Source organism: Gossypium arboreum, chromosome 7 (genome assembly GCF_025698485.1).
Source record: "Gossypium arboreum isolate Shixiya-1 chromosome 7, ASM2569848v2, whole genome shotgun sequence".
Lineage (NCBI taxonomy): Eukaryota > Viridiplantae > Streptophyta > Magnoliopsida > Malvales > Malvaceae > Gossypium > Gossypium arboreum.
The window spans coordinates 105,388,757-105,400,122 of NC_069076.1; the positions used below are offsets into that span (position 1 = coordinate 105,388,757).

The 11,366-nt window shown below is 32.0% G+C and overlaps 2 protein-coding genes across 2 annotated transcripts; both read left to right on the plus strand.

The window, feature by feature from the left end:
- The first annotated feature begins 1,247 nt into the window (after positions 1-1,247).
- LOC108486057 (bark storage protein A) lies at positions 1,248-6,435 on the plus strand. Its single transcript, XM_017789871.2, has 5 exons — positions 1,248-1,744; positions 2,432-2,499; positions 2,618-2,773; positions 4,296-4,547; positions 5,977-6,435. Exons 1-5 carry the CDS (start codon positions 1,510-1,512, stop codon positions 6,313-6,315), a joined length of 1,050 nt encoding a protein of 349 aa, XP_017645360.1. The 5' UTR covers positions 1,248-1,509; the 3' UTR covers positions 6,316-6,435.
- A 1,076-nt stretch (positions 6,436-7,511) lies between these two features.
- LOC108458220 (cyclin-dependent kinase F-1) lies at positions 7,512-11,034 on the plus strand. Its single transcript, XM_017757534.2, has 2 exons — positions 7,512-8,109; positions 9,826-11,034. Exons 1-2 carry the CDS (start codon positions 7,624-7,626, stop codon positions 10,765-10,767), a joined length of 1,428 nt encoding a protein of 475 aa, XP_017613023.1. The 5' UTR covers positions 7,512-7,623; the 3' UTR covers positions 10,768-11,034.
- The last annotated feature ends 332 nt before the right edge of the window (positions 11,035-11,366 follow it).

The following is an 11,366-nucleotide window of genomic DNA, read 5'->3' on the forward strand; positions in this document are numbered from 1 at the left end:
ATGTACTATGTGTAAAATTATAGATTTAGTCCATGTACTTATACTTTTGAATTTTAGATTTTAACTTTGACACAAATAACAACCGTTAAACCCATATTAACTAGTTTTTTTACAAGTAGTATGTAGAAATAAAAAGTTTAACATAATATTACATTTGTGCAAGGGTGAAACACAAGATTTTTCTTTTTACGTATGGAATTAAGTTGTATATTTTTTGATAGCAAAGATGCAATTTTACCATTTCAATAACCTACATCTTTATAACTTTTAAAGGACTATATCATTTTTTTTAATTTTGGGGAGTACAATTTTACCATATGCTAATTTAAAATTTTATAAATCATAAAAGTGTTAAAAGTTAAATTTTCCATTTTGAGGGGTTAGAACCCTGCCAACCCATGGCTTCACCTTTACATATATAATAATATATATGTTTGTTATATAAGATTTTAGAAATAATAAAACTTAATGAATATAACAACTATCGTTTAATCAGGACTAAAACTTTAAAAATTGAAAAGTACATGAACTAAAAGTGACCATATTAAAATACAGGATTAAACCCATATTTTACGGATAGTACATGGACTAATAGTAACATTTAACCAAAAGATAAAATATTAAAAAAAGTAAATAAAATAAAGAAAGATATGCACAATTAATCATTTATAAATACAATTAGAGTTTTTTTCTTTCACGTTCTATAAAAGGGAATATTCAAGTTATTCATCCTCCCAGGACACCAGTTCGACTGCTCACGCAATTACGTAGTTCCTTCAAATTATGTATGGATTTTAATTGCAGAAGTAATAGTCAAAACTACCCTATATATATACATATGACTTTTTAAAAATAAAGGTCGAATTCTATACAAAGTCCTTTTACTATTCATTTTTGACGGATTTAGTCCTTCTATGATAATTTAGATTTTTTAATCCCTTTGTTTTTTTATATGGGTATTATTTTCAATCCTGAGATCAACTTTTTAAAAATAAGTTTAATTGATTAATCTGTGAACCAGTACAGACCAATCGGTTAAATCGAGAATAATGTCTGACCAGTATGACCACCAATTCGATTAAAAAAATATTGAAGAAAATAAAAATGATCAGACTAATTCCATGAAAATTACATGATCCAGGGACCATCCATAAATTTTCACAAAGAATAATGGTACCATCCAACCAAACTAAACCCCTATTTTCCTTTTCTTCCACGTTTCCTTTTAATTTTCACACAATGAAGTTTCCACATTCTTGACTTTTTCTATGTACTAGTCAATATAAGCTGTGGTATTTGTTGAAATATATACACACACAAAAACAAAAGCTGTGGGATTCTTTTTTTCTGTTCATAGTATATGTATAAGCTGTGGGACTTGAACATAGTATATAGGAAAGTCAGTTGTATGTCAATTTCATGATTTCATCATTGATATATTTAGGTCAACTTTGATATATTTATATACATTTTGCATATCATTGAGGGATCAAAAAGGAGAGGTCATATATGATGGGGTTGAGCTTGAAAATGGTGTTGTTTGTTCATGTTCTTCTTGTTTTAGGGTTTGGTATCAATGGAGTTTATGGATTATTATCTTCTTCTACATTGAGAAATATTGATAATATAAACATGGAAGGGCCATATTTAGGTATAATAGTGCCAAATTCCTTTGAGATGAATCCTTTGTTGCAAACTGGTAGCTTTCTGGAAGATCATAAGATGCCTTACTTGGATTTTGCAGGTGATTTTTATCAACTTCCTCATGAAATTTTTGTTTTGTTTTGTGTTTTTTTTTTTTTGAAAATGGAATTTTCTTGGTTGAAATTTTGGGAAAATTCTAGTTTTGATCCCTCTACTAATGTTCAAATGCGGGGGTTTATTTTTTGTTTTTGTATATTAATTCAACTTAATTTGTTCTGTATTATTTTGTAATGTTATTAGTTAGTCTAAATAGTTAACAACGGGAACTATTCCAATTAAAATGTTGATGTAAGTTTTTTTTTTTTAAAAAATACATCATTCCAACTCATAGCATTGATATGAACTTTTTTAGTAACTAAGGTTTTAGGATCGTACCAGTCGATGCATTAGTTCGGAGAAAGAGGTTGAGTTAGGTTAAAAAATCGGTTTAAACCGATGATTGAATCGATTAAATCGAGTTTTTTTTGATGAATTTTTAATAATTTATTTAATCAAACCGGACCAATCAATCAGATCAAGCACAGATGGATTGGCATGTCCGACTTCCAGTCTGGTCACAAAAACATTGTGATTAACTATTTGGATCGGCTAATGATGTTATAAAAGTAGAGGGGTCAAATTAAAGCATACAAATTAAATCTCAAATTTGAACATAGTAGAAGGGCCAAAATAAGAATTTAACCTTAAAGTTTTAGTGTAGAATAACCCAATTTTTTTGTTTATGTAGGGAGAAGGTTTCGAATAGGTCGGTTGGAAAATGAAAGGGTTATTATTGTTATGACAGGGTTGAGCATGGTAATGAGAATTTTTTATTGTATCTGCAACAGTATTTCAGTTTTTTTAAATTGTCATTTTGGTCCCTCAATGTTATTGATTATTCCCCATTTCCCCTCCCAATGGAATTTTTTTATAGCTAAATGCAGGAATAGCTACACAATTGCTAATTACTTTATTCAAGGTGAAAGGAATTTTGCACTATGGAATAGCAGGAAATGCAAATTCACAGCTTCAAATTGGAGATGTAACAATCCCTCAATTTTGGGCTCATACAGGTCTTTGGAATTGGCAGGTACTACACCATTTTTTCTTTGGGTAAATTATAGTATAGGTCACCCAATTATGGGTTTTTTTTTCTTTTTCTTTTTTCAGTCATCCAACTATGAAAAGTTACAAAATAATCATCTAACTATTTAATTGTCTTTTTTGTCACTAGTTGGCTATTGTAAAAATAGAAACATCCAAAAATCCTAGATAGTTGGATGTCCAAAAAAGATAAAATTAAATAGTTAAGTGACCAAAACAGAAAAAAAAAACGATAATTGGGTGGCTACTAATATAGTTGACCCTTTTTCTTTTCTTTTACATCTGTTTTACAATTCATATTTAGGGTTCGGGATTGCTCCACCCAACAATGTCGTCTTTAAAGTTCAAATTTATATTCTTTTTTTAAGAGTATAAGATAGATTACCATTGCACCTATATTTTTTTTTTCTTTTTACTTTGTGAATGAGATGCAATATTGCTCAAAAAGAATTGGGGTTAAACCCTAAATATTAGACACATTCAAGCGCTGGAGCTAGTATGGCGATAGGGGCAAGATGGTTTTTTACTTGCCTCAATTCTGAATCAATTTTTATGTCTCTCATCTAGAGGTATTCATTGCAGTTCGTCCATCCCATTTTAATCTGGGCTTGTATTTAGTAATTTCAACTTCAAATCAATTGATTTAGATTTTTTTTAATTTTACAAAAGTGAAATGGATCATTTAGGCGATATGAACTAGATTAAGTATTAGGCTAAAATTTTTATTTGAAATTTTAACATTTGAGTTCTCTCCCCCAAAAAATCTTCCCAAAATACTGTATAATTTTCCTAGTATATTAATTTTATAAAATTAAATAAAATACATATTATAAAATATTTAAATATGTATTATATTAATTTTTAAAATGATATAATATTTATTAAAGTTTAAAATATATAATTTTCCCAAAGTTGATATCTAATGATTGGTGTTCCCTTCTTCAAGGATAACATGATAGTTTGTATAAAAAATATAGGTTGGATTGAATTTGAAACCCTATAAATTTGGATTACTTTACTATCCCTAAACCCTAAATAGGTCACAAGTTTTTATACTTTTGTCAAATTTAAAATTTAATCCATGTATTTATATTTTTAGAAATTTAATTTTTTACTTTGTAGATATCTAAAATTCAAGTCTAACTATTAACATAGTTAAAATTATTTTGTTAAATTTAAGTTTATTATGTTATGTTTTTAATTACATTATTTAATATTGTAAAATGTCACACCAGCAAATTTAATAGTGTTATCAATTAGACCTGAGCTTTTAAATATGGAAAGTATGATTAAATTTTTGAAAATAAAATTAAAGGGACTAAATTCCAATTTTAGAAAGCGTACAAAGACTTATGATATATTTTAATCTCTCTTTTTTTCTCTCTCTACCTTGCTCGTACACTCTTGCATTTTTGCCTTTTTTTCAACTTTTCATTTTACCTTATGATTCCTTACAATAATTCACCATTTTTTATTTTTTTTTTACAAATCCATTAATGTTTTAAAAGAGGTATGGGGATGGACCTGAGGATGAGTTAGCTTTAGAATCAAATGGAGACTACACCAGAGAAATTGGTTACCTTAGGTTTTCTGATTATTACAACGGCACAAATTGCAACAATTCTTCAGACAATTTGCTCAACAATGTTTGGTATCAACCTGAAGAAATATTCCCAATAAATGGGGTTCCAGAGCAAAGGCAACATGCATTTTGGGTTCCAGTTAACAAGCATTACTTTGCCATTGCGGAAAGAGTTCAGGTAAATTTAATGTTTCAAAAAAAGGGTTAATTTCACCGAATGTCCTCAAACCATGGGTTGAATTTTGAATTGTTCCTGGAGTTTCAAAATGTTCCAATTGAATCTTGAAACTAAAGTATTGTTCCAATCAAGGGCAAATCTAGAATTTTCTTTTAGTGGGGGTTGAAATTGAATTATAAAATTTTAAGAGGTTATAATATAATTTTATCATTTATTAATTTATGATTTCATCATTTTTGAAGGGATTAAACAAATGTTTTTTAAATTTTTAAGGAAGCCAAAGTATAATTTTACCATATATTAACTTAAAATTTAATTATTCATAAAGAGACTAAATTACATGATTTTCAAATTTTTTTGGGGCAAGGCTCCTTCCTACCCCTTAAAATCTCCTTGGTTCTGATCAAGTACTTACATCTGTTTAGTTGTCAGTTTTGGGAAAAAGAACTACGTTAGATCAAAGTCGACAACTAGGCTAATGGAAGGATTTGATTGGAATGAGAATTTTCAATTGGAATGTTTTTGAAATTTATTAATCAATTTGAAATTTTACCCCTACTTTGAGGATGTCTAGTGAATTAACCCCAAAAAGTCGATTGTTAAGTGTTTTAGACATCCTCAAAGTATTTAAAATATTAGAACCATATCACTCACGTCCTTCGGGTAGTTTAGTTGTCAATTTTGACGTTAAATGCTATATTAAATAGCTTATTTAAAACATAATGATTGACTTTTAAATATGTTTGTACTTATCACATTATCAACTTGGATATTACATGTTAAAAAAAGTTTTTAAATATTAATGGCACTCTTTTTATAAAGGCATCAAATCCAAGTTGTCTATACAATAAATATATATATATATATTTGAATTTTGATCTTGTATTTTAAATAAGCCCCGTGTTAGATTCGAGCTAACAGTTAATGTCTAAGTTGATAGAAGGATCTAGTTAATGCTTTGAAGTTTGAAACTAATTTAAAATATAGTCATACTTTTGGCATATGTGATTGAATTGACCCCCAAAACTTAGATACTTAACTGGAAGAACAGTATAGTTTGCGACCAATTTTGTTGTGAGCTTTCCCCATCTTTTGGGTTAATTATATCACACATCCCTAGAATATGATAGTTTGGGACCAATTTTGTTGTGAGCTTCCCCCATCTTTTGGGTTAATTATAGCACACATTCCTAGATTATGACTTAGATTTAAAATTGGTCTCAAATTACAATACATATCAATCAAGTCCTTATGTCAGCTTGGACATTAAAAGCTAACTCAGATCTAGCACCAAACTTATTGAAACCATTTAAATCAAATTTTAAACCCATATATACCTTCTATATAGACAATTTGGGGATCAATTTTTACATTGAATCCTCCCCCCCCAAAAAAAAATCATAAATTTCTGTTTCCCCCCTAAAAACAGGGTTTGAGGCTTGCTGGATGTGTGAATGGAACTTGCTTACCAAGACCACCAAGGGTAGTGAGAGTACAAAGAGGGATCAGCTCCAACATCTTTGTCGACAATAAAGCATACCGTGAGTTCTTGAACTCCAAGTTCAATGCAACAGCAATCGACATGGAGACAGCTGCGGTAGCCCTTGTTTGCCACCAACAAAACATGCCTTTTATTGCATTTAGGTCCCTGTCTGATTTAGCTGGTGGGGGTTCTGCCTTGTCTAATGAAGCTGCTTCATTTGCCACTTTGGCTGCTCAAAATGCTGTTGATGTTCTACTTAGGTTCATTTCCCTATTATCTTCATAAAACATATAAAAACAAGTTTCTTTCAAGGCATAATCTCTTTTGGAATTTAAAAATTATAAAATTTGATTGGTAATTGTTAGTTTATTGTTACGATAATGTAAATCCCAAATTTGATAGGAATATTGGGTTATATTTGTTGTCTTTGATAACGTTGAATATTTGTTGTTATAGTATGGCATTTTATAGCTTTTCTTTCTTTCTGGTTGGATAGTAGGTTAAATTATGATTTTAGTCCCTACACAATATTCAATTTAGGGATTTGGTTTATGTACCTTAGTTTGATGTTGTGCCTTAATCCAAATTACTATCATCATTGTCAAATGGTTAAAATATGCTACAAGTCCTTTCGATACATTTGGAATTTAGTATAGTAGAGGTACTAAAATTAAGGGCAAGAGAAACTCGAATAAAATTATAAAAATTACTATATTCAATTTTTCTTTCAAAATTTTATAAAAATTATAAAAATGTTAAATCATATTTTTAATTTAACTTAAATAAACATATTTGAATCCACATTAATTTCATTTTATTCAAATTGATTAAAAATTCTCAAATTGAGTTAAGATGACAAAATATGACTTGTCGGCTCAACTAATTTTGTTGAGGGTGAGTTGACTCATTGGGGAGAAGTTTAAAAAGTTTTGTTTGCCAAAAATTCAACCACACCCTCAACAATCGAAGGTATTGTTCCATTGTTAGGGTTTTGTCCTTGACCTCTACATAGCTCAAATGGTACCATAATTGCAAGTAAAAGCCATATAAACTTCACGTTGGTGGTTTGAACTACTCCACATTTAGATAGCTCAATTATTATTCATACACCCTTATACTAACACCTCTCTTGAGTCTTGCAGATCATATCTCCACTAATCAAGGTACCTTCTTTGTGAATCATACACAACTCTTCGCAGATATCAATGATAAAACCTTAACATAGAGACAATACCTTCAATTTGAAGGACAACATTTCAAAAACTTCTCTCTAAAAAATCAACTTACCATCAACAAACTCAATATTTTTTTCATTTGATTTGATGATACACTTTTCTCCTAAGGCCATAACCAAAATTATAATTTAACCTTCATATTGTTTTATCCTAATTTTATATCTGTTGGGCTTCAATTTTGGGCCCATAGTAATAGGCTCCTTACCAATTATATATTACATTATCAACTTTTTAAACGACGTCGTCTTTGTCTCTCTTCTTATTCACTTTTTTTTCATTCAAAATCTTGTTCTTCGAAAGTCAGAAACCTCAAAAGAACCTCAAACCAAAATTCAATAAGCAAAAAAAAAAAAAAAAAATGGAGCAACCATTACCAAAGAGCTGGAGCATCCATACCCGACCCGAGATCATCGCCAAGTACCAGATCCTGGAGCGCGTGGGATCAGGCGCTTACTCCGACGTCTACAGGGCGCGTCGTCTCTCCGACGACCTCATCGTCGCCCTCAAGGAAGTCCACGACTACCAATCGGCGTTCCGCGAAATCGAGGCCTTGCAAATGCTTCGGAACTGCCCAAACGTCGTCCTCCTGCACGAGTATTTTTGGCGGGAAGACGAGGACGCCGTGCTTGTCTTGGAGTTCTTGAGGACCGATTTGTCGGCGGTCATCCGAGACGCGAAAAAAAGGGAAGGCGCGGTCCGAGTCGGTGAAGTTAAAAGGTGGATGCTTCAGATTTTGTGCGGTGTCGATGCGTGTCATCGGAATATGATCGTTCATCGGGATTTAAAGCCCGGTAATCTGTTAGTTTCCGATGACGGTGTTCTTAAGTTAGCCGATTTTGGTCAGGTAGTACTTTTTTGTTGCATTTTCTTAGCCGATTTTTTGGAACCTTTTTTCCTCGAAATGTGGTGATCTGGAATTAAGTTTATTTAGATTGGAAATTTTGCCTTTAGAGCTTGCTTTAATAATGTCATGGAACAGGTTGCAGGTGTTTAAACTCAGTGTTTTTAAGTGTTGAAGTATACACATGGATATAGGGATATGACTCTAAAAATTTAGAAAAAATCTAACCATAAATCAAGTTAACTTAAATCAATGAAATTGTAGAAAATATTTGTAAACCTGCTCAATTTACAGTGAATGAATTACTTATTTTACTAGGATTATATGACAGCTGATGCTTCATGTCATTTGATCTAATTCATAAGCTAGTGAAGTTACTTCGGAAATTCTGATGCTTTAGGTTGATGGGGTTCTTCTAATCACTGCATTATGTTTTTTTTTTCATCCAAATGCTGCGTTTTTAATCGCAGCTGAGGCTATGGAATTTGCATTAGTTAAAAGGGTGTTGATGTTAAATTCTAATGGACTCTTCATTTTTGTTGAAGTATACAGATGGATATACGGATATGACTGTAAAAATTTAAAAAAATCTAATCATATCCCCAAGTAACATAAATCGAGTTAACTTTGATCAATGGTCATGTAGCAAAAATTTGTAAACCTGCTCAATTAACAGTGTATGAAATACTAATTTTACTAGGATTACTAGAGCTGGTGCTTCAAGTCATTTGATCTGGTTCATTGTGCAGTTACTTTGAAAATTCGGATGCTTTAGGTTGATGGGGTTCTTCTAATCACTTCATTATGTGTTCTTTTTCATCCAAATGCAATGTTTTTAATCTTAGATGGGACGATGGCATTTGCATTAGTTAAAGGGTTTTGATGCTAAATTCTAATAGACTATTGCTTTTTTGTTTGAATTGCTACAATTTTCATTAGGAGGTCCCATTGGTTCCCTGATAATTTCATGAAAGATCAGCATATTGGTCCATGCATTATCAGAAAATGACAGTTCATTTTGATGTCAATGAACAGTTAGGGTAGGCACAGGCTGTAAAGGCGTGGTACTGATGTTTATTCTATTTTGAGTAATATAACATGTTTTCGGTAATAAAAGTTTCAAGGATTTAGTGCCAGTCTGCATTTTGGACTGCATTCATACTCATCTGTTTCGTACTAGGTACAGTCGAAAGAATGATAGAATCAAGGAATTAAATGAGTGGAAAATTTGTCTCCATTGACTTTTACTAGTGGCTCCTCGGCTACTGCTTGTAATATGGCTTGGTAATATGCTTGCTTGCATGTGATGGGGTAAAAGTACCATAGATCAAAGAGCAAATTACTCCTTTCTTTTAAAAATTTCATTTCTTTTTACTATTAAAAACTGGCACGGCTGACAAAAAAACCAGATAGTGAAATGTGGCATGCCATGTGTACCTCATGGTAACACACAGGGACCAGCTTTTAACAGTAAAAATGGATGAAATTTTTAATAGAAATACCATTTTGCTTTTTTTATCTAACAAGGATTAATTTGCTCATTTTTTGGTATAGGGGCCAAAATGCAATCTGACTTCTAGTATGGGGTTTTCATGATACTTTTACCCATGTGATGGTGTGTTTCTCGTGAATGCAAAGTACTATGTGAATTATAATCTGCAAAGAACCTGTGTGATTTGTTTTACTTGTTATCGTCCATGTGTTTGGCTTGCTTTTCAGGCAAGGATACTCATGGAACCTGGATTTGATGGTGACAATAACCAACAAGTGCCGGTTGAGCAAAACATAGGATATCAGGAATACGTACCTCCACCACTAGTCGCAGTCCCTGATGCTCACAGTTTGCCAAATCAAGGATGTAATAACCAAGCAGAGGAAGTTACGAATAGAGAAGAATATCTTAGACAGTTGGTTGAGCTTAAAGCAAAACGACATGCCATGGATGAAGCTGACAAGGAAACAAATACTAATGACGGATACTCATCTTGTCTTGCAACGGGTACGATAAGTGACATTGATGATGATCCTCTCAAGAGTTCTTATTCATACGAGGCCGAAGAGGGTGGGAATGACAGAACTGGTGCTCTCACATCTTGTGTTGGTACTCGCTGGTTCAGAGCCCCGGAACTACTCTATGGCTCTATTGACTATGGACTAGAGGTGGATTTGTGGTCGTTGGGTTGCATTTTCTCAGAGCTCCTAACCCTTGAGCCGCTTTTTCCTGGGGTTTCTGACATCGATCAGCTTGGCAGAATCATCAATGTTTTAGGGAACTTAACCGAAGAAGTCTGGCCAAGCTGTTCTAAACTTCCCGATTACAGAACCATTTCTTTTGCCAAGATCGAAAACCCAGTCAGTTTAGAAGCTTGCTTACCCAACAGGTCTCCGGACGAAATCTCTATTGTCAAAAGACTTGTTTGTTATAACCCAGCTAATCGAGCTACTGCAATGGAACTATTGAATGACAAGTATTTCAATGAAGAACCTCTTCCACTTCCTGTTTCCGAGCTGCATGTACCTCTCACAAAGAATGACCATGATGAGGATTCACCTGGTGGGTGGAACGATTATGACGGCATGGGATCTGACTCCGATTTCGACGATTTCGGACCTTTTAATGTCAAGACCACCAGCAGTGGTTTCTCTATACAATTCTCTTGAGCCTTGTTCTGTATTTGAGGTATAGTGAATGCTTTGAATTATTAAATATTACGTTTTTGTTTTAGGGTATAGTTAAAAAAAGTTAAACCTGAAATTAGGGAGATTAAAATTATGAACCCTGTCTGAACTTGGTGGTTTTATGTATGTTGAAAGTTGATTATGTAATTAGTATATGCAAAGCTCCAGAAGAATGGATTAGGTTAAAATATACCATAAATTTCTATACTCTTTGTATAATTGGAATTTAGTCCCATTTATTTCTTAAAATTTCAAAATTTTAGTCTAATTATTAACACTGTCAAAATCATTTTGTTAAATTCAGTTTTATTATAACATTTTTAATTACATTGCTACCAAACAAGTGTATTTTTTATTTATTTTAAATGGTCACACCAATCAATTCACAAAGTTAACAATTAGATTTGATTCCGAAAAGTGAAGGGATCAAATTCTTAAAAATAAAATTACAAGGATTAAATTTTAAATTTGTAAAGAGTATATAGCTTGAAAGAGTGACAATTAAAATGGGATTTTTATAGGGTTAATACATAGTTTACCATTTAAACTTATCCAAAAATACTTACCTCATTACCTAGTTG